Here is a 23,087-nt window from a genome sequence, read left to right as displayed (position 1 = left end):
CTCATAAGCTTGACAATATTTTCACAAAGATAAAATAAGTCCTATTTTTGGTTCATTTTATAGTTAAAACAAATGTACATTATTGCAATCAGTTGATAAAACATTGTCCTTTACAATTATAAAAGCTTTTTACAAAAATCTACTACTCTGCTTGCATGTCAGCAGACTGGGGTAGATCCTACTGAAATCCTATGTATTGAATGAATAGAGAATCGTTTTGAATCGGGAAAATATCGTTTTTGAATCGAGAACCGCGTTGAATAAAAAAAAAATCGATTTTGAATCGAATCGTGGGACACCCAAAGATTTACAGCCCTAATATGTATGTATATGTGTGTGTATTTATATATATATATATATATATATATATATATATATATATATATATATATATATATATATATATATATATATATATATATATATATATATATATATATATATATATATATATATATATATATATATATATATATATATATATATATATATATATATATATGTCTGTTTGTATATATATATTTTTTCTGATTATTATTATTATTATTAATGTATTATTTCTTTTTTGTTTATTTAATTGATGAATTTGTAGATACTATGTTTTTTTGCTGTTTCTTTCTTTTTACTTGGGGGGGGAGGGATGTGGTATAGATGGGATACAAACAAATAATATTTTGACATTTAAGGCAGACAACAGATATATGATGTATGTGAATATGATGTAATGGATAGGAATGTCTGATGCTGGATGTCAATAGAAATAAAATGAAAAAAAAAAAAAAAAAAAAGCAATAAAAAGGCTCAAAGTCTAGCCCGACAAGCGGTTTTAACTATGCAAAAAAAAAAAAAGGTCATGCTGTTCACAGACGTTGAAGTCATGGGGTCAAAGATCAGAGGAGTCGTCTGGAAACAAAAGCATTATTTTTGCTGAACAAGCACTATTCAGGCTAACGGGAAAGATAACCACTAGAACTAAAGCACTATAGCCAAAAGGTAGACATGCTATTGAACGGCAAGTATTGGCCAATACTTAGTTGCAAAGCATGAATCAATTGCAAAAAAAAAAAAAAAAGTGCGACCGTGACGTCTGATCCAGATAGTTCTGCCAGAACCGGATGATTCCGGCAACTGTCGGTGTAACTCATTGACAACGCCTGTCAGCACACAGGCCAACGTCAACCCTTTTAAATGTAACATTCGGGAAAAGGCACATTTAGAGAGCTTCAAATAACGCTGGTTTCAATGGGTAAAGATTGATGTGACTCACTATCACCTCTTGAGGTTTGAAGTAGTACTACATTATTACCACCCTTTTTAGTGGCTATCATTGTCTTAAACCAGGGGTCGGCAACCCAAAACATTGAAAGACCAAAATTTCAAATATCAATCAATCAATCAATGTTTATTTATACAGCCCTAAATCACAAGTGTCTCAAAGGGCTGCACAAGCCACAACGACATCCTCGGTACAAAGCCCACATAAGGGCAAGGAAAAACTCACCCCAGTGGGACGTCGATGTGAATGACTATGAGAAACCTTGGAGAGGACCGCATGTGTGGGTAACCCCCCCGCCCTCTAGGGGAGACCGAACGCAATGGATGTCGAGTGGGTCTGACATAATATTGTGAGAGTCCAGTCCATAGTGGATCTAACATAATAGTAAGAGTCCAGTCCATAGTGGGGCCAGCAGGACACCATCCCGAGCGGAGACGGGTCAGCAGCGCAGAGATGTTCCCAGCCGATGCACAGACGAGAGGTCCACCCCGGGTCCCGACTCTGGACAGCCAGCACTTCATCCATGGCCACCGGACCTGTGCCCCACCCCCTCCACAAGGAAGAGGGGAGCAGAGGAGAAAAGAAAAGAAACGGCAGATCAACTGGTCTAAAAGGGGGGTCTATTTAAAGGCTAGAGTATACAAATGAGTTTTAAGATGGGACTTAAATGCTTCTACTGAGGTAGCATCTGTAATTGTTACCGGCAGGGCATTCCATAGTACTGGAGCCCGAATAGAAAACGCTCTATAGCCCGCAGACTTTTTTTGGGCTCTGGGAATCACTAATAAGCCGGAGTTCTTATAAATAACAATTTTCAAACATTTTGAACCTCTCGGGTTCAGATCCGGGCGGCCATTCTTCCCAATCCCGCCTCTCCAGGTTTCACTGTCGTTGCCAACATGAGCGTTGAAGTCCCCCAGTAGAACGAGGGAATCACCCGGGGGATCACTTTCCAGTACTCCCTCGAGTGTATCCAAAAAGGGTGGGTACTCTGAACTGCTGTTTGGGGCGTAAGCACAAACAACAGTCAGGACCCGTCCCCCCACCCGAAGGCGAAGGGAGGCTACCCTCTCGTCCACTGGGTTGAACTCCAACGGGCAAGCTTTGAGCCGGGGGGCAACAAATATTGCTACCCCAGCCCGTCGCCTCTCACTGCGTGCAACGCCGGTGTGGAAGAGAGTCCAGCCCCTCTCGAGAGAACTGGTTCCAGAGCCCTTGCTGTGCGTCAAAGTGAGTCTGACTATATCCAGCCGGAACTTCTCCACCTCGCGCACTAGCTCAGGCTCCTTTCCCCCCAGCGAGGTGACGTTCCACGTCCCAAGAACTAGCTTATGTAGACCGATGATCGGACCGCCAAGTGCCCTGCCTTCGGCCTCCGCCCAGCTCACAACGCACCCGACCTCTATGGCCCCTCCCATGAGTGGTGAGCCCATTAGAGGGGGGACACACGTTGCCTCTTCAGGCTGTGCCCGGCCGGGCCCCATGGGGACAGGCCCGGCCATCGTGCCCCAACTCCGGGCCTGGCTCCAGAGGGGGGCCCCGTGACTCGCGTCCGGGATAGGGAAATTGGAGTCTTGGTTCTTGCATTCCCATAGAAGTCTTCGAGCTGCTCTTTGTCTGATCCCTCACCTAGGACCAGTTTGTCTTGGGAGACCCTACCAGGGGGCGTGGAAGCCCCCGGACAACATAGCTCCTAGGATCATTGGGACACGCAAACTCCTCTACCACGTTAAGGTGGCAGCTCAGAGAGGAGTGACTTAAATCCCATCTTAAAACTCCTTTGTATACTCTAGCCAAGTGGTTCTTAACCTTGTTGGAGGTACCGAACCCCACCAGTTTCATATGCGCATTTCTTTAGTGAAAAATAAAAGTAGTTTTTTTTTCAAATTCAAGACAAAGTTATATGTTTTTGGTAACACTTTAGTATGGGGAACGTATTCTAAGTAACAAAGACTTAATTTAGAGTTATTTGGACACTAGGGTAACATATTCTAAGTAATAAAGACTTAATTTAGAGTTATTTGGCACTCCACCCTTTTCCGGGTCATCCGGGAGGAGCTCAAAGTAAAGCCGCTGCTCCTCCACATCTAGAGGAGCCAGATGAGGTGGTTCGGGCATCTGGTCAGGAAGCCACCCGAACGCCTCCCTAGGGAGGTGTTCAGGGCACGTCCGACCGGTAGGAGGCCACGGGGAAGACCCAGGACACGTTGGGAAGACTATGTCTCCCGGCTGGCCTGGGAACGCCTCGGGGTCCCACAGGAAGAGCTGGACAAAGTGGCTGGGGAGAGGGAAGTCTGGGCTTCCCTGCTTAGGCTGCTGCCCCCGCGACCCGACCTCGGATAAGCGGAAGAAGATGGATGGATGGATGGATTTAGAGTTATTTGGTTAGGGTTAGGGTCAAGGTTAGAGGGTTAGGGTTATAATAAGGCCATGCCGAATAAGGCATTATTAAGTACTTAATAATGACTAGTTAAGAGCCAATATGTTACTAATTTGCATGTTAATAAGCAACTAATTAATGGTGAATATGTTCCCCATACTAAAGTGTTACCATGTTTTTTTTACTGGTGCATAAAATGAACCGTGCATGGACATCACCTTGTTCAAACAACAAAACCAACAAAGTGCATAAACTCACAACAAACTACACACCTGCAAACCAGTCAGCTGTTGCCGTATCCGTAATACGCCGATAGGGAGAGAAGTTTGTATTTACACTATGAGTCGGGTGTGTTTTGACCTCCGCCGAACCCCTGAGGCCGACTCACCGAACCCCTAGGGTTCGATCGAACCCAGGTTAAGAACCACTGCTCTAGCCTTTAAATAGACCAGTGACGTGCGGTGAGGTTGATGGCTGGTGAGGCACTGACTTCATCACAGTCAGATTTACAAACATATGAACCCTAAAGAGTATCTTATTCACCATTTGATTGGCAGCAGTTAACGGGTTATGTTTAAAAGCTCATACCAGCATTCTTCCCTGCTTGGCACTCAGCATCAAGGGTTGGAATTGGGGGTTAAATCACCAAAAATTATTCCCAGGCGCGGCGCCGCTGCTGCCCACTGCTCCCCTCACCTCCCAGGGGGTGATCAAGGGGATGGGTCAAATGCAGAGGACACATTTCACCACACCTAGTGTGTGTGTGACACTCATTGGTACTTTAACTTAACTTTAACTTTACACATACAAACTGTAGCACACAAAAAAAATCACATTTAATTAAAAAAAACGTTATTATGGTCTTACCTTTACTTATAAGTGCGGGAACAGTGGTGTTCGTGTTGGAGGAGTTGTGAATGAATTAAATATGAAATCCGTGCTGCAGTCTGCAGGTGTACCTAATGTTGTCCCTGCAGTCGTTCACGGCTCCTCCGGCGCGAGCATTGTTGTTTTTGCACTTTTTGGCTTCTTGTTAAGTGACTTTTTTTGGGTGGATTCGGTCTTGCACGTGGAGGGTTTTGGGTGTGGGCTTTGGTTGGTGTGGCGCTCCCGTCGGGGGGTGCGTTCTGCAGCGGGGGGTGCATTAACCGGCACCAGGAGGCGGGATTACGCGAGCCTCAGCCAGTGCGTCTTCGCAGCAGTTTTATGATTGCTCAGCACAAGAAATACTTTACACACATACAGTTGTTGACAAAATACACTGTACATTATATACCTCAGCTAACTAAACTATGGAAATGTATAATATAATTCATATAGCAATACGGTCTCACTGCACAGCAGGCCAGCAGTTAGCCGAGTCGCAATCCATGTTGAGGCACAACTGAGTGACGTGCCTCAACTGGCTGCTGATCACCGCACCGTCTCTTCTCAGTATTTGAACGGCAAATGTGAACATTCAGCGATTTTGAATAAAAATAATCTAAAACTGGTGAAGTTAAACGGAAAATAACTTTATAGTATAATCACTGAATATATATAACAATTTAATAGATTTTTTTTCTTTTTACATTTTTTTTCTTTCCATGATGGCAGGTGAGGCCCCTGCCTCTAGTGACCGCACGTCACTGAAATAGACCCCCTTTTTAGACCACTTGATCTGTCGTTTCTTTTCTTTTCTCCTCTGCCCCCCTCTCCCTTGTGGAGGGGGGGGGGGGAGGGGCACAGGTCCGGTGGCCATGGATGAAGTGCTGGCTGTCCAGAGTCGGGACCCGGGGTGGACCGCCTGTGCATCGGTTGGGGACATCTATGCGCTGCTGACCCGTCTCTGCTCGGGATGGTCTCCTGTTGGCCCCACTATGGACTGGACTCTCACTATTATGTTAGATCCACTATGGTGGGGGGGTCTGCGGTCCCCTCCAAGGTTTCTCATAGTCATTCTCATCGACGTCCCACTGGGTTGTGAGTTTTTCCTTGCCCTTATGTGGGCTCTGTACCGCGGATGTCGTTGTGGCTTGTGCAGCCCTTTGAGACACTTGTGATTTAGGGCTATATAAATAAACATTGATTGATTAAAAGTGCTGTTGACAAATACATTTTTTCAAACTGAATTGAACCTACAGAGATAAAACAATGCACTATATTTTGAGAAACACAATAAACCCCCACTTTTTATTGACACTATGCCTTGATTTTTATAGTGCAACGTGTTTATTTGCCTTACTTCACATGTTGATTTTCTTTACTTTGTCTGATTCGTCGTCACTTAGCAACGGCGGAGAGGCGTGCGCAAAGGATTGTGGGAGTCTGAGGCCTGAGGATGAGCGACCGCCCTTTGAAAGCAGCGAGACAAGCCGTCCTGTGCTACATGCGTGGAAGGAATGGTCACGGTAAAACCACCCGCTGAAGCACTATAAACCCCCTCCAGGTATGCTTACCGACGTTTTTCGTCGTGTGTTTTGACCTGCGGCGCTTCCAATCCGAGTTGATGCCCGGGGAAAAGTGTATTTTAATGCGCGGTTTGATGACGTAATGTTGATAGTCAAAGGCTAAATGGCGAGCATGCTAAGGGGCCCGTTAACGTTACGGTGGCCTCTGATGTTCATTCATAACACGCTGAGTAACATTAATCACTATATAATCATATTCGACGCCGGTAAGTTAAGTTTGGGAGGGACTGCGTGTTTTTTATGGGCTACATTTTGAGGTTTTGCAGCTGGCATGCTAACATGCCAAACTAGCAAATAATGCTATCATACTAGCTAGCAGGAATTGGTCACAAATGTGCAAGCTTTGAAGTGTTTCATACTTAATGATGGTCCTTCTTGTCTTGCTCTGGTCTTGTTCTATGCATATCGTTTGTGCCTGCACTTCTAGTTCCTCAGATGTTATACCTGGCTAATTGTTGACATGCATCTGCTATTCATCACTAATGCACCTTCATGTTCATTGCAGACAATCATCAATACGACAATGGCGGCTGAAGTTGGAGGAGGAAGTGAGTTCCCCGCTCATTACAAAGCCATGATGGATAAGCTCAACGAACAGCGACAGTTGGACCAGTTCACAGACATTACTTTGATTGTAGACGGTAGGTTGGGCCATATAGACAAATAGGACCTGATTTATATAGGACCTAACTAGAGATGTCCGATAATATATTTTTTGCCGATATTGTCCAACTCTTAATTACCGATTCCGATATCAACCGATACCGATATATACAGTCGTGGAATTAACACATTATTATGCCTAATTTTGTTGTGATGCCCCGCTGGATGCATTAAACAATGTAACAAGGTTTTCCAAAATAAATCAACTCAAGTTATGGGAAAAAAAATGCCAACATGGCACTGCCATATTTATTATTGAAGTCACAAAGTGCATTATATTTTTTAACATGCCTCCAAACAGCAGCTTGGAATTTGGGACATGCTCTCCCTGAGAGAGCATGAGGAGGTTGAGGTGGGGGGTAGCGGAGGGTGTATATTGTAGCATCTCGGAAGAGTTATTGCTGCAAGGGGTTCTGGGTATTTGTTCTCTTGTGTTTATGTTGTGTTCTCCCGAAATGTGTTTGTCATTCTTGTTTGGTGTGGGTTCAGTGTGGCGCATATTTGTAACAGTGTTAAAGTTGTTTATACGGCCACCCTCAGTGTGACCTGTATGGCTGTTGACCAAGTATTCATGCATTCACTTGTGTGTGTGTGTGTGTGAAAAGTGTGATTGGGCCGGCACGCAAAGGCAGTCCCTTTAAGGTTTATTGGCGCTCTGTACTTCTCCCTACGTCCATGTACCACTCCGCACAGCGGCGTTTTAGTCATAAATTGTACTTTTTGAAACCGATACCGATAATTTCCGATATTACATTTTAAAGCATTTATCGGCCGATAATATCAGCAGTCCGATATTATCGGACATCTCTAGACCTAACTAATCTAACCTACTCAGTGGCCTAGTGGTTAGAGTGTCCGCCCTGAGATTGGTAGGTTGTGAGTTCAAACCCCGGCCGAGTCATACCAAAGACTATAAAAATGGGACCCATTACCTCCCTGCTTGGCACTCTCAGCATCAAGGGTTGGAATTGGGGGTTGAATCACCAAAAATGATTCCCGGGCACGGTCACCGCTGCTGCTCACTGCTCCCCTCATCTCCCAGGGGGTGAACAAGGGGATGGGTCAAATGCAGAGGACAAATGTCACTCCACCTAGTGTTTGTGTGTGACTATCATTGGTACTTTAACTAAGTTCTAAATACGATGCGCTAAACGTGTGCAATCTATAAAATAGCTGTCCCATTAACAGGCATGTTGAGTGTGATTTACTAAGACGGTGTGCAGGCTCGTTCTCGCGAGACTCTTTTTTTCTTTTTTTTTTGACGGGTCAACGGTCGAGAGGGATAAACAAACCCAGAAAATGGCTTCCTTATTATCGAGTGGCGCTGATTTGGAAGTAAATGTCGACTTTTGAGTATTTTATGCGATGGAGTGTTGACTCATTGTAAGACCATTTTGGTTGTTGTGGACTAAAGGTGTCTTGGAAATAAAAAAGATCTTGTTGCCGGGGCTTTTGCTGCGTGGGAAATGGGAGTAAAAGCCAAGAAAACCGAACAAGAGGTGAATGACGAAAAGGCTGCGGACTACCAAAAAAAGACAGGTGTTAACTTTTTGCCAGACCCTCTCTCTATTTCTGACGGTTGGGTAGGAGAAAAGGATGGCATGAAGCTCTGGCCACCGACCATGTACTTTTGATATAGGCATGTACTTTGGAGTCACAAACATGGACACAAGAATGCTTCAAAGTTACAAAGAAGGCAAGGCTTACAGTTATTTCACAACAGGTCAGATGTCCTTTATGTTAGTATTTTAATGATACCGTATGGTGAGATCACCATATTTAAAATAACACTCATGAATGTCACACTTTGTTTGTTTCCATCTTGTGAGGTGATATGTACTATTCAAACATCCCACAACTGCGTAAACTGTCTTCGGCATATTAAAAAATATACACGACACGGAATAAACAAAAATTCAGAAATATATATCCTACTATTCACGCTAAAGTGTAAAAACAAACCACAAACTGATGAAGTTCACCAGACAAAGTAGGGCGTCGCTGCCTTTGTTTATCTCTCCCGAACTTTGACCTCGACAAATTGGACATGCGCAGAAGCCAACGTCGAACTGGTCTGTCGAAAGGTGGTGGAGGCCGCCTTATTTAAATAAGGATTTTGCGTGTACTATACGGAGACAGCCATTGACTGCACAGCCATGTTATCATGCTCCTACCTGTGGAATTTTGCTATGTTTTCAAACAAGCAGGAGACATTTACCACTTTTTATGGACATTTTAGAAGCAGACGTGCAAGGCATCAGGATTAACACCATTTTTTTTTTCTGTTTTTTTTTTTTACCACTGAAGGTGCTCAAAAGGCAAGTGTACAATTGTGCCCAAGTCACAAAAAATGCATACTTAAAAATATTTTTTATCAAATAGAATTTATGTTGGTAATATATGTTTTACGTAAAAAAACAAATGTCATTAAAAATATTAAATGACACCAAAACGCATCAATTGAATTCATTTTGATCAGCCCCCTAAGTCATCCAGCAGCTATGAAATTATAAAAGGATGTCGCTGCATGGACAGTGTCTAATATGTTTTATTTCTGACCGTCCAAATATGCTGAAAAGTACACAAAGGATGGAGGATTCTCTGTCCATTGTCTCTTTTTAGCGCTCCGTCAGTTTGCACGTCCTTTTCAAACGTGCTAAAACGCAAAATTGTGCTCCCAAAACAGTGTTGATGAATCACATTGCGCGTACTGTATTATATTTGCCTTTTCTCCTCCCAGTATTGTGATCAGCATATATTTTGCATATAAATAAAGACAGAGGCGCAAAATAGATTGAGAGCTCCACTAACCACGTTAAAGGGGAACATTATCACCAGACCTATGTAAGCGTCAATATATACCTTGATGTTGCAGAAAAAAGACCATATATTTTTTTAACCGATTTCCGAACTCTAAATGGGTGGATTTTGGCGAATTAAACGCCTTTCTATTATTCGCTCTCGGAGCGATGACGTCACAACGGGAAGCAATCTGCCATTTTCTCAAACACATTACAAACACCGAGTCAAATCAGCTCTGTTATTTTCCGTTTTTTTCGACTGTTTTCCGTACCTTGGAGACATCATGCCTCGTCGGTGTGTTGTCGGAGGGTGTAACAACACGAACAGGGACGGATTCAAGTTGCACCAGTGGCCCAAAGATGCGAAAGTGGCAAGAAATTGGACGTTTGTTCCGCACACTTTACCGACGAAAGCTATGCTACGACAGAGATGGCAAGAATGTGTGGATATCCTGCGACACTCAAAGCAGATGCATTTCCAACTGGACTGGACAGATCAGCTTTCAGAAAAAGAGAGCAGATGAGGGTATGTCTACAGAATATATTAATTGATGAAAACTGGGCTGTCTGCACTCTCAAAGTGCATGTTGTTGCCAAATGTATTTCATATGCTGTAAACCTAGTTCATAGGTGTTAGTTTCCTTTAATGCCAAACAAACAGATACCAATCGTTGGTTAGAAGGCGATCGCCAAATTCGTCCTCGCTTTCTCCCGTGTCACTGGCTGTCGTGTCGTTTTCATCAGTTTCGCTTGCATACGGTTCAAACCGATATGGCTCAATAGCTTCAGTTTCTTCTTCAATTTCGTTTTCGCTACCTGCCTCCACACTACAACCATCCGTTTCAATACATGCGTAATATCGCTGTATCTTGCTGTTCTATCCGCCATGTTTGTTTGTATTGGCATCACTGTGTGACGTCACAGGAAAATGGACGGGTGTATATAACGATGGTTAAAATCAGGCACTTTTAAGCTTTTTTAGGAATATTGCGTGATGGGTAAAATTTTGAAAAAAACTTCGAAAAATAAAATAAGCCACTGGGAACTGATTTTTAATGGTTTTAACCCTTCTGAAATTGTGATAATGTTCCCCTTTAAACCCAGATTCCGATCAAACAAAGGTCTTAACTCATTCTCTTTCTATGCCACATCAATGTGGAATGCGCTCCCAACAGGTATAAAAGAAAGGGCATCTCTATCCTCCTTCATAACCGCAATAAAAGTGCACCTCCAGGCAGCTACAACCCTAAACTAACACCCTTCCCGTATTGTTAATAATCAAATGTAAACAATCAAATGCAGATACTTTTTCTTATGCCTTCTGATCTCTCTCTCTCTCTCTCTCTCTCTCTCTCTCTCTCTCTCTCTCTCTCTCTCTCTCTCTCTCTCTCTCTCTCTCTCTCTCTCTCTCTCATGACTGATGATAACAACCTAACACCTCCCTCCACCCCCCGGATTGTAAATAATTCAATGTGATTATCTTGTCTGATGACTGTATTATGATGATAGTATATATCTGATAGTATATATCTGTAACATGAATCAATTTAAGTGGACCCCGACTTAAACAAGTTGAAAAACTTACTCGGGTGTTACCATTTAGTGGTCAATTGTACGGAATAAGTACTTCACTGTGCAACCTACTAATACAAGTCTCAGTCAATCAATCAATCAATCAACTGCACGCCTTATTCTGCTCACTTAAGAGACCCGATCCACTTTGCACATGTTTAGTAGATCAGCTTTGCGTGTGCTATCAAGTTTGCACGTGTTTTAGTAGAGGCAAACTTTTAGAAAATAAGACACAGTGTGTTATGATGATGGGGTTCTAAACAAACATTTTCCCCTTTTGATAGGACACCAGTTCAGAGCACATAAAGCCGTGTTGGCAGCGTGCAGTCAGTTCTTCCACAAGTTCTTCCAGGATTTTACCCAGGAGCCTTTGGTGGAGATTGAAGGTACTGTACTACCATTCTGTTAATAAAGTTGATTTATGTGTTGGATTGTCCAGTATTTTGGAACCGCTAACAAAATATAGGGCGATACTTTTCAAAATAAGGGGGACCCCAAAAAATATAATTATTGGCTTTATTTTAACATAAAATCTTATGATACATTAAACAAATGTTAATTAATGCACGCAAAAAATGTTTTTTTGGCATTAAATAACATAATGAACATACTGGACAACTTCTCCTTTAGTCGTAAGTAAGCTTACGGGTTACAAAGTCCCCTAATGTGGCTGGTATGCAGGAACATTTTTGATTTTGTATTATTTTGTCAAAATTATGAGGGACAAGTGGTAGAAAATGTATGGATGAATAGATTATCAATCTACTTGTTCATTTACTGTTAATATCTGGTTACTTTTTGTTTTAACATGTTGTGCCTGCTAAAGCCCCAATTATGAACTTTCAGTTTTGGTTGATTTTGGCGGCACCAATGGACTAAAGCGGTAGTGTTTTGCCTAAAGAAAGACCACATTTCCCATGAAGGCTAGCACATATAGTGTCAAACTGACAGGATAACACCACAATGATTCGGTATTACTGATCTTTCCACAGTAGGAACCTACCGTATTTTTCTGTCTATAAGTTGCTCCGGAGTATAAGTTGCACCGACCGAAAATGCATGATAAAGAAGGAAAAAAACATATATAAGTCACACTGGAGTATAAGTCGCATTTTTGGGGGAAATTTATTTGATGAAACCTAACACCAAGAATAGACATTTGAAAGGCAATTTAAAATAAATAAAGAATAGTGAAAAACAGGCTGAATAAGTGTATGTTATATGACGCATAAATAACCAACTGAGAACGTGCCTGGTATGTTAACGTAACGTATTATGGTAAGAGTCATTCAAATAACTATAACATATAGAACATGCTAAACGTTTACCAAACAATCTGTCACTCCTAATCACTAAATCCCATGAAATCTTATACGTCTAGTCTCTTACGTGAATGAGCTAAATAATATTACCGTATTTTCCGCACCATAAGGCGCCCTGGGTTAAAAGCCGCGCCTTCAATGAACGGCATATTTCAAAACTTTGTCCACCAATAAGCCGCCCCGTGTTGTAAGCCGCATCTAACTGCGCTAAAGGAATGTCAAAAAAACAGTCAGATAGGTCAGTCAAACTTTAATAATATATTAAAAACCAGCGTTCTAACAACTCTGTTCACTCCCAAAATGTACGCAAATGTGCAATCACAAACATACGTATATCAACATGGACAGAGCTGCGTGAAAAAAGCCACCCGGCCTCTTCGCGTAAACTTAAACTTACCTTAACCACTCGCTCATCTTTTCTTCATCCATCCCTTCGAGTTAGCTTTTATGATGACGCCGGCTGGAAAGGTCTCTTTTGGCAAGGTCTTCCTTTTGAATATCACCATGGGTGGAAGTTAGCAAGGCAAGCTAGAACCACAGTGAAGGATGACTTCTCATTCCCTGTGGTGCGAATATTCACCGTACGTGCTCCCGTTCCACAGTGCGGTTCACAGGAATATCAGTTGCTGTGAAATACGGTAGTAATCCGTGTGCGGATGGAGAGATTGCGTCTTTTCATGAACCGGATCCTTGTCGCTTAGTAGGAGCCATTTTGTGGTCTTTACAGATGTAAACAGGAAATGAAACGTACGGTGATATCCGCGCGTTTTTTCTTCTTCTTCCGGGGGCGGGTGGTTGCTTACAGTAGAAGAAGAAGCGCTTCCTGTTCTATGGGGGCGGGTGCTTACCTTGGCGGTTGCTTGCGTAGAAGAAGAAGCGCTTCCTGTTCTACCGGGAAAAAAGATGGCGGCTGTTTACCTAAGTTGCGAGATCGAAACTTTATGAAAATGAATCTTAATATTTATCCATATATAAAGCGCACCGGGTTAAAAGCCGCACTGTCAGCTTTTGAGTAAATTTGTGGTTTTTAGGTGCGGCTAATGGTGCGGAAAATACGGTATTTTATATTTTACAGTAATGTGTTAATAATTTCCCACATAAGTTGCTCCTGAGTATAAGTCGCACCCCCGGCCAAACTATGAAAAAAACTGCGACTTATAGTCCGAAAAATACGGTACGGATTTCACTCAAACTTTATATTTGCAATTTGCCGTACTTTATTTTTATTTTTTTTAATGTCACATTGGCGCACCATCATGTCGATTAAAAAAATTACCTGCATTTTTCAAAGGCAGTATAGTACCTTTGTTGAATTAACTAGTGCAGTGTATATTATACAACCCAATTTATGATGTTTGGTGTATGTGAGGAAATCCAGTAGTCGGTCACACCAATGCTGCTTTGTCTCGTCACATCAGGGGTTAGCAACATGGCATTCCGGCAACTGATGGAGTTCACGTACACTGCCACGTTGGCCGTAGCGGGAAAAGAAGAAGCCTACGATGTGTGGAAGGCTGCAGAATACCTCCAGATGCAGGAAGCCATCAAGGCGCTCAGCAACAAGTGAGTCTCTCATTTAAAGTGCAACTGTCACCACATCAATTCTTCACAGGCCCTTGTTTTTGATGAGCGGAAATAACCATATGGCAGCCCTTTGAGACGTTTGTGATTAAGCGCTATATATTTGACTGATTATGGCGCCATACAGTGGCCTGAGGCATTTATTTACGTAAGCAGAGCGAGGAACACTAACATGACATGACAAACATTACCAGTGGCTGTCAAATATTTGCAGCATTTTTGGAAATGCTAGTTTTCGAACAGTGTTAAGTGGCAGTTTGTCTTTGGCGATGTAGTGAACCACACTTTCTGTGCGCGCACAACATTTTGTGCGCTGTTTCGTTTTTCCTGACCTTGTTCATCAAACGCCTCAGTGAGTGTGGACTGTCAGGACAAAGGCTCTGCATCTTTATGTGCACGTCTTTTATTAGTTGAAAATACTGAGTCGAGTGGTTGTGTTTTAGGTGGGCATGCAAGAATGTTGTATTGTATTTTTATGTTGGCACTATTCTCACGCTGGTGCGCTTGCCTCTGTTATTTTCCTCCAAATTCCTACTATCACTACTGTTGGCGTTGGTCGTCACGGGCTAAGTTGTTGCTCTGTGTACATGCGAGCGACTTTGCCTCTCCGCCCAAAAACAAAGACACTTAATGAATGACAAGAGGCTTCACCCACTTCCTGTTTTCCGCTTTTGTACTAACGCCCGCAGCTGCTAAAACCGATGCAAAGAGTGAGCGCTCTTGCAGCTTGTGCTTGCCGTGCCAGCAACCTGAGGGTTCCTGGTTCGATCTCCACCGTCACGTCCGTTGTGTCCTTGAGCAAGACACTTCACTCTTGCTCCTGATGGGTCGGGGTTAGGGCCTTGCATGGCAGCTCCCGCCATCAGTGTGTGAATGTGTGTGTGAATGGGTGAATGTGAAAATAGTGTCAAAGCGCTTTGAGTACCTTGAAGGTAGAACAGCGCTATACAAGTATAACCCATTTACTCGTTTACAGTGCGTTGCAGATGCGTTGGTTCGCTTGTCACTGTCACATTTGCAGGAGACAGCTAGTATGTGTCATTATCATAATAACCTATTGTTGGCCAAAACAAAGGTAACTATTTTGTGTATGCTGAAAGGCAGTTTTCCTAATATTTTCCAAATTTTTCATTTACCCACTAATGATTATAATGGTTTAACAATGTAAAATGTGCAATTAGGAGAGGGAAAAGTGCTGCCGCATCAGCTTTACAAATGCCATGTGTTATATGCCCTTAATGATTGTGGCAAAGACATCTAAGGGCGACACATGTTGTCATGGATAAGAGGCATTTAGTTTTTTTTATTTTAATTTTTTTAATTTTTTTATTACCGTAAATCAACATAAAAAACACAAGATACACTTATAATTAGTGCACTAACCCAAAAAACCTCCCTCCCTCCATTCACTCATTCACACTCATTCACACAAAAGGGGTTGTTTCTTTCTGTTATTAAACTTCTGGTTCCTACAATATAGAACAATACAGTCTGCAAGGATACAGTCCTTGAAGCACACAGGATTGTGTGTGCTGCTGGTCCACTAACATTTTCATTAATTACTATTTTTTATGTAATTGTTTTTATATTGTTTTACTTTCTTTTGTATTCAAGAAATTTTTTTCTTGTATTTTTTTAAAAAATGACCTTATCTTCACCTGACCAGGTTGTCAATGAAATTAGATTGTTTAAAGAGATCTTGAAACCAGGTCCAGTCCAGGTTATGTCCAGGTCAGGCTTAGCAACACACACCTTCATTTATGTACACTGAAAATTAGGGAACACAACAGATTGCATATAATCTATAAACAAAATTACAAGTCGGACTCAGAACCGCACACCTTCATTTATGTACACTCAAATTAGGGAACACAACAACAGATTGCATATAATCTATAAAAAAAAATTACATTTTCAAAATAAGCCTTTGAGGACTTCCCATCTTTTTTTTAATGTTTTTTGGCATCATTATTGTTTTCAACCATATAACTTTCTAAAGTTAAAAAATACTGAATATCTGTTTTTGGCTTTAAAAATAATCCTTTTACCGAGTACTATAATTAAATTGACTAAATCATGACTGTCAATGAACTCTCCTAAAATAATAGAAACCACATCAAGCTTCATAAACAAACCAATCCATAAACACATTTTTTCAACTTCCACCCAGAACGAAGACACAATGTGACAATACCAAAACAAATGCAGGGTGGATTCAGACTCCTGACAACAAAATCGGCAATCATCCGACTCTGTCATATTCCATAGTTTTAACATTTTTATCATGGGTAAGAAGTTATTAATCATTTTAATTTTAAATTAACGATTTTGCACATCGATAGTAGTTTTGTAGATGCATTTATTTGTGATGACACGTTTTTTTTCAAGTAGATGACCATCCATCCATCCATCCATCCATCCATCCATCCATCTTCTTCCGCTTATCCGAGGTCGGGTCGCGGGGGCAGCAGCTTAAGCAGGGAAGCCCAGACTTCCCTCTCCCCAGCCACTTCGTCCAGCTCCTCCCGGGGGATCCCGAGGCGTTCCCAGGCCAGCCGGGAGAGATAGTCTTCCCAGCATGTCCTGGGTCTTCCCCGTGGCCTCCTACCGGTCGGACGTGCCCGAAACACTTTCCTAGGGAGGCGTTCGGGTGGCATCCTGACCAGATGCCCGAACCACCTCATCTGGCTCCTCTTGATGTGGAGGAGCAGCGGCTTTACTTTGAGCTCCCCCCGAATGACAGAGCTTCTCACCCTATCTCTAAGGGAGAGCGCCGCCACTCGGCGGAGGAAACTCATTTCGGCCGCTTGTACCCGTGATCTTGTCCTTTCGGTCATGACCCAAAGCTCATGACCATAGGTGAGGATGGGAACGTAGATCGACCGGTAAATCGAGAGCTTTGCCTTCCGGCTCAACTCCTTCTTCACTACAACGGATCGATACAGTGTCCGCATTACTGAAGACGCCGCACCGATCCGCCTGTCGATCTCACGATCCACTCTTCCCCACTCGTGAACAATAGATGACACCATCTCAATAATTGCCTGTCTTCTATATCAGGATCGACGAAACTCCTTCAGGGACGGAAAAGCGTAGCACTAGAAAAAGGAAGTTTACAGAGACGTCTTACGTGATTGCAGAAGCCCTGCCCACAGTTGAACAGGTTCGTATATTTGTTGTCAATATCGCGCCTGACAAAGCAGGACGTTCATGAAATGTCCGGCATAAAATATTGACTGATTTTCTCCCGCAGGTAGAGGTAGAGATGATAGCGGATGGTGCCATTGCGGTGGAGGACACAGGACTGGAGGAGGTAGTCGATGTGGCAAACAACGCCCAGTCAAACGACTCGGCGTTGGCGCTGCTTGCTGACATAACCAGCAAGTACCAGCAGGGGGAGCCTTCACTGCAAGTAGTGAAGAAAGGAGACATTGAAGAGGTACATTGAGCTTTATTGTGCAGTTACAGTAGATTATGGCTTTTAATGTTTTCATTATTAGTCATTAAGGATGTGCTGATTAATCAGCCACTGATCAGTATCGCAAGATTTTCATGTAAAAGTACATGATCGCTATTATGCTTTTTAATGCCGATCACAAACGGCAATCTCTTTATTTTAGTCCGCCAGCTGACAAGCTAGCAGCTAATCATGTATCTCCGTACAAAGTGTTGGGCCGGTCCCATAAGGTAATAATCATCAATATTACGGCAAATAAACTGCGTTTTTTAGGATCTTAAGTACAATTATCACTGGAGGACAAGGCTTAACATGCTACACACCAAGAGCCAGCAAGGACCAGGCAAACAACAAATAAGTGGTTAGTAAACTTTAAAACATGTAGATGGAATTGCAACTTTCAGCAGAAAGTAGGCCGCAATTAACAGGAAATTAACGAGTAGATTAATTAGTGTCTAGAGAGAGGATACTATTCCAGCAACTGTTGGGTGTGTCAGCATTGCTGCAGCCAGAAGTACCCAACATGAAAGGGCAAGGCGAATCAAACCATAACCTGGGTAGCCTCAGTACATGATTGATTAGAGAGTGATTGGATAGATATTTTTATTTTCTCAAATATTTTTTTTGTTAATAATTACAAATTTAGAGAATAATTCCAACAACCAAAGGATTTGAATGAGTAATAGTTTTTGCTTTTGTCTAGTTATTGTGTACTTTTGACTTTGTTTAGCTTAAACAATTGTATGTATAATGAACTTGTATAAATTGTGTTGATATTGTTGAACTGTAAATAGCACTAACCATAAATAAATGTAAAAATTAATACTTGTATGTGATTGATATAAGTATCGGCTGATCTCAGTCATTGATGATCTATATCTGAATCTGCAGCATAAAAACCCTGATCAGAAAATCCCTATTTGTCATATCAATGGATTTGTTGTTCGCGACAAATCTTTAACGGGTGAACGGTTTTACGTGTGTTTGTGCAGGAAGTCCTCTATCAGGAAGAAACAGTTACAGCTTCTAAAGTGCTCGAGAATGTGGAGGTGGTGGAGGTCCAAATATCTCAAGTGGACAACACATTTCGCTGTAGCAAGTGTGACCGCAGCTTCAAGCTGTACTATCACCTGAAGCAGCACCTGAAAACGCACCTGGGCATGATGAAAAAGCAGCACGTGTGCAGCCACTGCGGCAAAGCCTACACGCGGGAAGGCGCCCTCAATCAGCACCTGAGCTCATTCCATTTCGAAGCAGAGGAGCTGGCCCAAAATCAGAAAGCCCAAAAGAGAGTCCATGTTTGCGAATACTGCAAGAAGCACTTTGACCACTTTGGACACTTTAAGGAGCATCTGCGAAAGCATACTGGTGAGACAAGAATGAAATTGTCTGTTAAGTGGGTCAAAAACTCATTCTCACCTTTTCTGTGGTTTATCTGTAGGTGAAAAACCATACGAGTGTCCAGACTGCCATGAAAGATTTGCAAGGAACAGCACACTCAAGTGCCATATGGCCGCCTGTCAGAACGGAGCGGGGGCCAAGAAGGGACGGAAGAAACTCTATGAATGTCAGGTATAGTTATGAGATCTCATGACAACAAAGAAAGGGTCATATATTTCACATTTTCATGTAGTAAAAATAACTTGGTTGTCCTTGTCAGTTTTTTCCTGGCTGGTTTTTTTGGTAGTAGGATTACGACACAAACTACTGATTAATGTGTATATGCATTCATTCCCCTGTAAAAAATGGATTAGTCTAAGTGAGTAAATGATCAAATGCAGGCAGATACAGGAAGATTGTAAAGTACAGCTGTACCTTAATTTAGTACCGTATTTTTTGGACTATAAGTCGCAGTTTTTTTCATAATTTGGCCGGGGGTGCGACTTATACTCAGGAGCGACTTATGTGTGAAATTATTAACACATTACCATAAAATATCAAATATTGTTATTTAGCTCATTCACGTAAGAGACTAGACGTATAAGATTTCATGGGATTTAGCGATTAGGAGTGACAGATTGTTTGGTAAACGTATAGCATGTGCTATATGTTATAGTTATTTGAATGACTCTTATCATAATATGTTACGTTAACATACCAGGCGCGTTCTCAGTTGGTTATTTATGCGTCATATAACATACACTTATTCAGCCTGTTGTTCACTATTCTTTATTTATTTTAAATTGCCTTTCAAATGTCTATTCTTGGTGTTGGGTTTTATCAAATAAATTTCCCCAACAAATGCGACTTATACTCCAGTGCGACTTATATATGTTTTTTTTCCTTCTTTATTATGCATTTTCGGCCGGTGCGACTTATACTTCGGAGCGACTTATACTCCGAAAAATACGGTATTTTAGACACCAATCAGAATTAACTTTAAGGATCTCTTAAGTCCTCTTCTGTCTGCTGTAAGAGGGAAATGCTTACATTAATATTACTGTATTGCAAAAATACAGGTGATGCATTATCTACACACCGTATTGCATTAATACAACTACTGTACTGTAGTTGTTTCTATTACGACTATATTGTTTTTAAAACAATATTTCCTATCCAAAATTTTGTTTTTCTTTTTGAAAGGCATGTTACATATTAAAATTGTCCCTTTTTGGGAATTAATGTATTTAAATTAATTTTAATGTGTGGTGCTGCTTCAAGATACTAGTATTGTGAGTTACGAGCCTGGTTGTGGAACAATAAAGCTATGTGCTCATAGGTTGAGGTACAACTGTCTAATGTTTTAGAAAATAAAACAAAAAGTCACCAAAATGTAATCACAAAGTCATTGCTAAAATTTAGAGATGTCCGATAATGTGTTTTTTGCCGATATCAGATATTCCAATATTGTCCAACTCTTAATTACCGATTCCGATATCAACCGATACCGATATATATAGTCGTGGAATTAACACATTATTATGCCTAATTTTGTTGTGATGCATTAAACAATGTAACAAGGTTTTCCAAAATAAATCAACTCAAGTTATGGAAAAAAATTCCAACATGGCACTGCCATATTTATTATTGAAGTCACAAAGTGCATTCTTTTTTTTAACATGACTCAAAACAGCAGCTTGGGGGGCAGGGTTGAGGTGGGGGGCGGGGAGGTAGGGGGTATCGGGGGGTGTATATTGTAGCGTCCCGGAAGAGTTAGTGCTGCAAGGGGTTCTGGGTATTTGTTCTGTTGTGTTTATGTTGTGTTATGGTGCGGATGTTCTCCCAAAATGTGTTTGTCATTCTTGTTTGGTGTGTGTTCACAGTGTGGCGCATATTTGTAACAGTGTTAAAGTTGTTTATACGGCCACCTTCAGTGTGACCTGTATGGCTGTTGACCAAGTATGAATGGCATTCACTTGTGTGAAAAGCTGTAGATATTATGTGATTGGGCCGGCACGCAAAGGCAGTGCCTTTTAGGCACGCCCCCAATATTGTTGTCCGAGTGGAAATCGGGAGAAGTTCGGTTGCCCCGGGAGATTTTTGGGAGGGGTACTGAAATTCGGGAAAATGGAGAGGGTTGGCAAGTATGACTGGGAGACGCAACTGCTCTGTACTTCTCCCTACGTCCGTGTACCACTGCGTACAGCGGCGTTTTAAAAAGTCATAAATTTTACTTTTTGAAACCGATCCCGATAATTTCCGATATTACATTTTAAAGCATTTATCGGCCGTCCAATATTATCGGACATCTCTACTAAAATTATATTAAACTTTAGCAGTTCAATAAAATAAGCACCATTTGTGTTTAAACGGCACAAAATGGTGGACTATTTTCCAGTATTTTGACAGGCATAGAAAATTGCGCAGTTTGCAATAATGACTAAAAAGATGCACTGGTCATTTTTGTGTCCTATGTGGCCACTCAGATGCTCAGGATATTGAAAAAGATGTACAAGAGTGTGTTCACTCTTTTCTTCTCCCTCCAGGTGTGCAACAGTGTATTCAACAGCTGGGACCAGTTCAAAGACCATCTCGTGAGTCACACTGGAGACAAGCCCAATCACTGTACCATGTGCGACTTGTGGTTCACTGACCCTAAAGAGCTTAAGGGCCACCTCAAAGACACTCACTCCATTGAGGACGACCAGTCGCCCCAACAGATGGTGGTCGGCGACACCGCGGCGCTCGCCATCACGACGCAAAACATTGAGGCAACGGAAACGGTGCTGTTGGACGACGGCATCCAAGTGGAACATGTCACGATGGACCCCATAGAAGTGATGGAGATGGAAGAGACCACCACAGTAGTGGTGGAGGACGGAGGCATGACTGAGATGTGTGAGGAGGACATGGAGAGACTGAAGCAGGCCGGCGTGCAAATCCAGGTGGTGCGCGTGTCCTCTGGTGACGTGGAACAGCATATAATCTGCCCTCAAGTGGAAGTAGAGGTGGACGGGGAGATGCTGAATGTAGACGAAACCATACATGCGGTGGTTGTATGAAAATATACATCAGATGAGACTTACTTTGAGAACTGAACACTGCATGGACACTGTACATCATCAAAATATCCTCTTTTTTGGCATCCTTCTCAACGCTCCCCCTGGACTGCTGTGTATTTGCCATGTACGAAAGAATACCGTATTTTTCGGACTATAAGTCGCTCCGAAGTATAAGTCGCACCGGCCGAAAATGCATAATAAAGAAGGAAAAAAACATATATAAGTCGCACTGGAGTATAAGTCGCATTTTTGGGGGAAATTTATTTGATAAAACCCAACACCAAGAATAGACATTTGAAAGGCAATTTAAAATAAATAAAGAATAGTGAACAACGGGCTGAATAAGTGTACGTTATATGACGCATAAATAACCAACTGAGAACGTGCCTGGTATGTTAACGTAACATATTATGGTAAGAGTCATTCAAATAACTATAACATATAGAACATGCTATATGTTTACCAAACAATCTGTCACTCCTAATCGCTAAATCTCATGAAATCTTATACGTCTAGTCTCTTACGTGAATGAGCTAAATAACATTATTTGATATTTTACGGTAATGTGTTAACAATTTCACACATAAGTCGCTCCTGAGTATAAGTCGCACCCCCGGCCAAACTATGAAAAAAACTGCGACTTATAGTCCGAAAAATATGGTAATGTATTTCAACACGTTTCATCATATCACACATGTAAGTAAAGCCCTGTGATTTTTTTTTTTTTTAATTTGGCTCGCTGGTAAAATGGCGTGGCTTCTCATATCAAACCTAACACACAAAGCGCTTGGCAGTAATGTTACACTTTTGATCAACCAGATTGAATGATTTTTGTAGGAAAAATAACAATAATAAATTGTTTACAGAATACCCTACACTTATTTTCCCTGTAAAACAACACATATATATTTTGTCAAAAATGCAAGACTTTAGAAGTGGTGATTTTAGTAAGTTTAATTAAATATAAACAAGTATTGTGCAATGTTGTAAGGGGGGATTTCAGTAAAATTTCAGAATGAAATGTACTGTGCTGGGCGGGGCCCTAATGTTGACGTCTTTACCCTATTGGTTTAAAGCTTACATGACGTACCCAGGAAGTCGCCCCTGATTGGCCCATTCGCCAGCCACTCAAAACAACTTCCC

The 23,087-nt window shown here is 41.8% G+C and overlaps 1 protein-coding gene across 1 annotated transcript; it reads left to right on the top strand.

Moving 5' to 3' along the window:
* Positions 1–5,940: 5,940 nt before the first annotated feature.
* On the top strand, positions 5,941–22,814 carry znf131 (zinc finger protein 131). The gene is made up of 9 exons (XM_061928738.1): positions 5,941–6,084; positions 6,612–6,747; positions 11,427–11,528; positions 13,883–14,027; positions 17,106–17,208; positions 17,299–17,484; positions 18,495–18,870; positions 18,944–19,074; positions 21,429–22,814. The coding sequence occupies exons 2-9, from the start codon at positions 6,630–6,632 to the stop codon at positions 21,942–21,944; spliced, it is 1,677 nt and encodes a 558-aa protein (XP_061784722.1). The 5' UTR covers positions 5,941–6,084; positions 6,612–6,629; the 3' UTR covers positions 21,945–22,814.
* Positions 22,815–23,087: the final 273 nt, after the last annotated feature.

This window comes from Nerophis lumbriciformis, linkage group LG33 (assembly GCF_033978685.3).
Source record: "Nerophis lumbriciformis linkage group LG33, RoL_Nlum_v2.1, whole genome shotgun sequence".
NCBI lineage: Eukaryota > Metazoa > Chordata > Actinopteri > Syngnathiformes > Syngnathidae > Nerophis > Nerophis lumbriciformis.
Note: the sequence above shows the minus strand (reverse complement) of the source record. Positions and strands in the feature narration are given on the sequence as shown.

What these genes read in the sequence shown, in the direction of transcription:
- znf131 (XM_061928738.1), top strand. Translation starts at nt 6,630, where the DNA reads ATGGCGGCTGAAGTTGGAGGAGGAAGTGAGTTCCCCGCTCATTACAAA. An exon ending in GCCTTTGGTGGAGATTGAAG is followed by an intron (nt 11,529 to 13,882) that starts GTACTGTACTAC and finishes TCGTCACATCAG; the next exon opens with GGGTTAGCAACATGGCATTC. An exon ending in CCCTGCCCACAGTTGAACAG is followed by an intron (nt 17,209 to 17,298) that starts GTTCGTATATTT and finishes TTTCTCCCGCAG; the next exon opens with GTAGAGGTAGAGATGATAGC.